This window comes from Seriola dumerili, unplaced genomic scaffold (assembly GCF_002260705.1).
Source record: "Seriola dumerili isolate Sdu_G_001 unplaced genomic scaffold, Sdu_1.0 BDQW01000068.1, whole genome shotgun sequence".
NCBI lineage: Eukaryota > Metazoa > Chordata > Actinopteri > Carangiformes > Carangidae > Seriola > Seriola dumerili.
This window is the reverse complement of record NW_019174323.1, coordinates 6,906,594-6,912,593: the sequence shown is the minus strand read 5'-3', so window position 1 is coordinate 6,912,593 and position 6,000 is coordinate 6,906,594. Positions and strand designations below refer to the sequence as shown.

The 6,000-nt window shown below is 43.0% G+C and overlaps 1 protein-coding gene across 1 annotated transcript in view; it reads right to left on the bottom strand.

The window, feature by feature from the left end:
* The window catches only part of LOC111220075 (disintegrin and metalloproteinase domain-containing protein 12-like), a 73,970-nt gene that overhangs the window by 9,952 nt on the left and 58,018 nt on the right, over positions 1-6,000 (bottom strand). Inside the window, exons 12-16 of the mRNA XM_022743029.1 lie at positions 5,301-5,478; positions 2,643-2,732; positions 2,234-2,429; positions 2,044-2,152; positions 1,179-1,377 (exon numbers count right to left, since the gene is read on the bottom strand). Coding sequence (XP_022598750.1) covers positions 1,179-1,377; positions 2,044-2,152; positions 2,234-2,429; positions 2,643-2,732; positions 5,301-5,478 — 772 coding nt within the window. The remainder of the gene's footprint in view (positions 1-1,178; positions 1,378-2,043; positions 2,153-2,233; positions 2,430-2,642; positions 2,733-5,300; positions 5,479-6,000) is intronic.

The window sequence follows — 6,000 nt, the reverse complement described above, 5'->3', positions numbered from 1 at the left end:
TCTTAGTCACTGCACATCACTTTTTTCCACTCTTGCTTCAGGCATCCGGGCAGCACGTCTCTGTTGTGTTTTAACAGGTGGCTTACAGATCGCTAACACCATGAGCCAGAAATCCCTTCACTCAAGTAAAAGTATCAATACTGCAATGAAAAAAATGAATGCAAATTACAGTCCTACATTCAAAATTGTTACTTGAAGTACTAAAGTAAAAGAACTTATCATGTAGAATAACATCTTTATTCTTCCTTTGTAAAACACTCTGTACGGAAGCCCTGAAAGACAGGTGAGAATTTTAGTTTTTTTTTTGCCAGGATCAGTTTTTTGTTTTGTTTTTTTTTTTCATCTGTGAAAAAGAAAAGGAAAGAAAGAAACTGCTTCATTTGTCTCTTGGGGGTTGTTTATACAGATGAAGAAAACACAAACTTAGAAAAATGATATAGCAAAAAAATGTAACTTGTCTTTCAAGGCTTCTGTACTCGTGCTCGTCTTTGAATTACATATTTAATCAGATATATTCTTTTCTGTCCTCTTTGGTAGAGTACTCAGAGTCCCTCATTTGTAATTGTGCAGCACCTGCCTGTAGCTGCAGGTGAAATAAGCAGGTCATCTATTAATCGTAGGGTTGGTTGCTTGATCTGTTGATTAATGACACTATTTAAAGATAGAGTCACATTTTTATCCTTTATGTGTTACTGACATATTAAGGTATTCATTTATGTACAGTATTACTAATGCCTTAATGTGTAAGAAGCTCTTAATGTTCTAGCTGGTTCAGTTTCAATTACTTACTGCAACAAATCTTACAAACTGTCAACTGATCATATGTGTTCTATGTAAAATCTTAATCTATACAAAAATAACAAATTAATTAAAGTAAAAAGTACAGTAATTCTCTTTCACCTGTAGTACAATCGATGTCTAGGCCGGCACAAAGAGAACATACATCAGAAAAGCACCTCAAAACTGTACAGTACTTGAGTACACATTAGTTACTGTCAATCACGCGTAATGAGTCAGCTGCTCGCTGCTGACTGATCTGTGTGCTGCATGTGTGGTGTGGTGTCGCATGCGTGTGTGTGTGTGTGTGTGTGTGTGTGTGTGTGTGTGTGTGTGTCTGTGTGTGTGTGTGTGTATGTGTACACTGGATGTATTTAACCGTCTCTGGCCTCAGCTCTCACCATTCCATCTCCACACTTGGTGCCCGTCAGGACCAGGCCGGGGTCGGGCATGTCATCACCCAAGTAGACGTGTGTGCCGCGGCACAGTATCCTTCCCCCTTCCTGCAGGGGTATGTTTGTCTCTATGGAAACAGCATTGGTGCCAATTACCGGGCGGTTAGCTCCTCCTTGACACTGGATTTTGCCACATTTAGCATCTCTGTAAACAGAATGAACAACAGGGAGAATAACAATGTGATAATTTAATAACATGTCACAGTTTTTCCCAAATGTGTACATATGCAATTATTTCTGCTCTCACTCTAGCTGGCCAATTAGAGAAACTGCAGAACAGGGAGCTTGTTTGTGCTGTTCTCACACCACAACCTGGGAGATTCTGTAACGTGCTGCATTGCTCTGTATCCCGCAATCAGGGCTGCAACTAATGATCATTTCCATTGTTTAATGTGCCAGTTATTTTTTGATTAATAGCTTAGTCTATAAAATGTCAAAAAACTGTGAAGAAAGCCCATTCCGAGTTGCCAGAGCCCAATGTGAGGTCTTTAAATTGCTTATTCTATCCATGCAACAGTCAATTAGCCAAAAGATGTGAGGGTTACAATGATATAAAACAGAGAAACACAGCACATTTCTTCACATTTCACTTCAGAAGCTGGAACCAATTTTTGCTTTTTTAATTACTTAAACAACTCATCGATGAATCAGCTGATTGTTTCAGCACTAGAGTCAATAACACACAATCCAGTCTGTAGAAATGAAAAACGTCTCTTTACAGAGTAACCACAGTATATACCCTTCACTGTATTCCACAAATGGCACACAATTTAATGCAATCACTGGTTTCTATGGCAACATCAGGTCTTACCGTGCTTCACATTTGGCAAAGGAGCCTTTGGAGTCCTTGCCGCAGTTGCCATAAGGGTCTCCTGCTGAGTTCACCCTTTCAAAGCAGATGCCCGGAGCCGGCTTGGCCCCTACGACACACAGTGAAACACATGAAAAAGCTGGCGACCATTACTGAACAATTCACAGACAGTATCAGGTGCAAAATGTACCTTGGCCCCACAGTGTGATACACTGCTGCTCATGAGTCTGGCAGATGCCGTTGTAGCAGTAGCCGTCCACATTGTGGCAGGCGTGGCCGTCGTGCAGGTAGACGTTGGAGGGGCAGTGAGGGCTGTTGCCAGTGCAGAACTCAGGCAGATCACAGGAGTTACTGGATTCACGGCATGGAGTGCCTGCTGGCTTCAGCTACACTCAGAAACACACACCGAGAAACAGACATGAAGACAAAGACCCAGAGGGAAGCTTAGACAAATATGCAGTGAGCTGTAAAGAGCTCTGGAGAAATATCTACCAAATTTCATTAACTGGTGCTGATTTAAAGCTGATCAGAGAAAATATCTTCATGTCAAGATGCATTGTAGGAAACTGTCATGGCCGGCTAGTCAGTATATTTCTCACCTGACAGTCCTGGCAGCACTGTCCGTGTGCACAGACGGCGTCTCCCTTCAGAGTGCAGGTAGTAGCATTGCAGCAGGGATTCATGCATTCCTTCAGATGGAAAAGCAGAGAGAGGGAATGGAAGTGAGGGGGAGCAAAAGTAAAGAAAATTTAACTCAACACAAAGAGATCATATTTCACCTCAGAGCAAACGCTCAGACTTTGTTATCAGAGCGAATGCAACCCTAGAAGGACTCAAAATCCTGGCAGAGGAGAGGAAACAGCAGTTTCTAGTTCTCTAAAAACAACAATGCTTCCATCTGACAAGCTCATTCAGACCCCTGGAACCATGAGCAGGGTGGTGAAGGAAATAGAAAAATGAGGAGAGGAAAAAAGAAAAGAAAAACAAAAACTAAACAAAAAAAAACTAAACAAAAAAACAAGCAAAATATTGTGTAATGCAGGGAAAATGGCAATGGCAGTATTAAACAAAAAACTGAAAGAGGGGTAAGCAAAGGATTGAAGTGATACAAAAGTTAAGCCACCATGTCACACAGTATCTGACCATAAAACTGTAAAAAAAAAAAAAAAAAAAAATTTAAAAAACGGTTTCCTACATTCTGTTAAATGTAGAAATTCATATTCTACTGCAGCACGACACAGAAGTGTCCGAAAAAGAAGAAACAAATTCTTCTGCTATTTTTTAAAATTAGCGTGAGGAGCTTTTACCAGCAGGTTGCAACGCACGCAGATTTACTCTCCCCTCACCCAACCAATCACGCAACCTCTGTGCAGGTAGGAGTGAGAAAAGCAGCATCTGCCACAGTCAGGAAGTGAACCCATACGTGGGTCAAGTATCATTTTTCTTAAAGCTAGCGTAGCGGTCTGCTGAGGCCCAACCAGCTTTTACATCTCAATATAAAATGTATCCACTTACTTTATTTACTTTATTTACTTTATGCATTGTTTTTGCAGTGAACAGTGGGCTCTTTAACAAAGTATGAAAAGAAAACCATATAATTGCAGCGTTTGTTTTTTTAATCTTAGGTTGTTTGGAATATTAGCATGACAACCGTGGAACCAGCCTTTCAAACCTGCTTTTTGTTATCTTGACCCAAAACACAGATTGAATCTCTTACTCAGAAAAATCAAGCGAGTTTAATAATCAAATGTGAGAGGTGCTTGATAGGATTGTTTGTTTTGGACAGTGACAACAAAGATTAAATCCTCCTAAAACAAGATTTAAGACATTCTTGTCCTTTTTTTTTTTTGTGGTGCAGAGAGAGAGAGAGAGAGAGAGAGAGAGAGAGGGGGAGAGAGACAAACAGAATCTGCACCATCCCTGTAACATTTCTCCTCTCACCATGGAGGCCCATCTGTTTCATGTTAGCCTTTATCATGAGCCATGCCCTGCACCAATCAGCAGCTCTCTGCCTGCTGATACAGTTGGAAGCTAGCTCTCAATCGGGGGCTCAGCATATACGATGTGTATGTCCGCTGGTGCGCGTATGATCTCACACAGAGGCGGGCGGAACCCCCCCCCCCGAGGGTCAGCTCTTTCTCTCTTTGCCATTACGGTCTGAACGTACTGTACAGCTGAGTGCAGTGAGACTCGGGAGGAAGTAGATGGATGGACCTGGCAGGGGACTCAGCTGACATGATGGGCCTTCCAGAACTTCTTTCAGCCTAAAAAACCATTAAGGGCCTTTCCCATGGTCCCTGGGGCCAAAGGAGGCGGAGGAGTCGCGCTGAAAAGAAGTAGCCTCTGATTGTGAGGAATTGGACCCAGGATTTTTTTAATGAGGCTTTTTAATGGTGGAGAGAGGTGCAGTCTGAGCACTCAGATCTGGCCTGGGTTGGCGTGACGCCGCTCAACTCTGTGGAGAGCTTTATTATCGCTGCTGGCTCAGGCCTGCGGGGTTTATGTCAGTTCTTTGTTTTGAAGGACAAGGCCACTTTCAGCCTGACCCTGGCTGAGGCATGAACAGCTCACAAAAAAACAAACAAAAAAAAAAACCCAACTCACTGGGCTATAAAGGTGTAAACAAATGGCAAAAAAACAAGGCATTCTCTCACGTAGGCTGTTATATAATTCAAAATATCCTTCCAAATCATAATAGATGTCTCCTTCATATTTCACAGCTCAGTTCTTGTCAGCCTGCCTCTGCTGAATGTCAGTTGCATCAGGATTAACCGTTTCATCATGCTGCAGTCAGAGCAGTTAGCAACGCGTGCCACCATTACGTATGTGCATGCCATTGCAGATTCATTTAAATAATTGACAGGGTGAAGCTGTCAGCGATGTTTCCTCTCAGCGAACTGCACCGCGATCTGACAACCCTCCTCTCGAACACCTGTTCAGTGCACAGAATGAATACATTTACACTCATATCTCTAAGGTCATTTTCTGAAGACTGTCTGAAGAGTTTTGTGCCGTCAGCGCCGAAAGGGAGGAGGTTTTGTTTTTTACTTTGGGAAACCTTAGTTTGTGCCATGGTTACAGAAACCCCCACCAGCATTTCTGCTCTCAAATGTGGGAAATATAATTAAAAATGATTTATGGGTAGCAGTTAAGAAGAAGGGGCATAAAACGAGAATGTTGAAGAATTGCAAGAAGTCTGGAGATAAAAAAACAAAACAAAAACGAGGACCGTTTCCCACGACCTATAGCACTCTCACCTCCAGTTCTCCACAGTCACACTCCTCTCCCTCCTCCACGTAGCCGTTGCCGCATTTCTGCCCGCCATAGAGCACCTTGACCTCAGGCATGTTGAACAGACACATGCCGACGCCTTTTTCAAAACTGGCCGTCAGGTCCTTCTTGCTGCAGCTGCTGAACACCGTGGGGAACGGATACCTGTGAGATAAGGGAAATATTCTGTGAGTGACACAAACAGAGAGGAGGAAGACACAAGGGTCCTCTTCAGGTCTGATGTAATCAGCGCTAATTGCCGCTAATCACAAAATCAATTAACCACTAGAGCTCGGCAATCGCTCCAAAGCTGCATTAGCATGCGAGCGGCGCGGGGCCCCAGTGTCTTCTCCCTCCACGGAGAGAGGGAGATCTGATAAGATATACTTTATGAGACAGGGAATCATAAAAACTCAAACCAAAAAGTGCTTCCTTTGCGAGACTTGCAACACCCATAAATTTGGGGAGCAACAGGGGATGGTGTGTTTTTAATATTGTTTTTGGAGCGGACAGAGAGGGTGGTCTGCTCCGTGGGGAAAGCACACAGCCCAGGGTTCTGTCTGCCAAAAGCTTTGTTACAGACCTCATGTGGCTTTATTGAGCTTTTTCTGTGATAATATAGTGCCTCGGTTGACAGTGTGTGCGTGCGTGTGTGAAGTGTGCATGAACACGAGCAGATTGTATCTT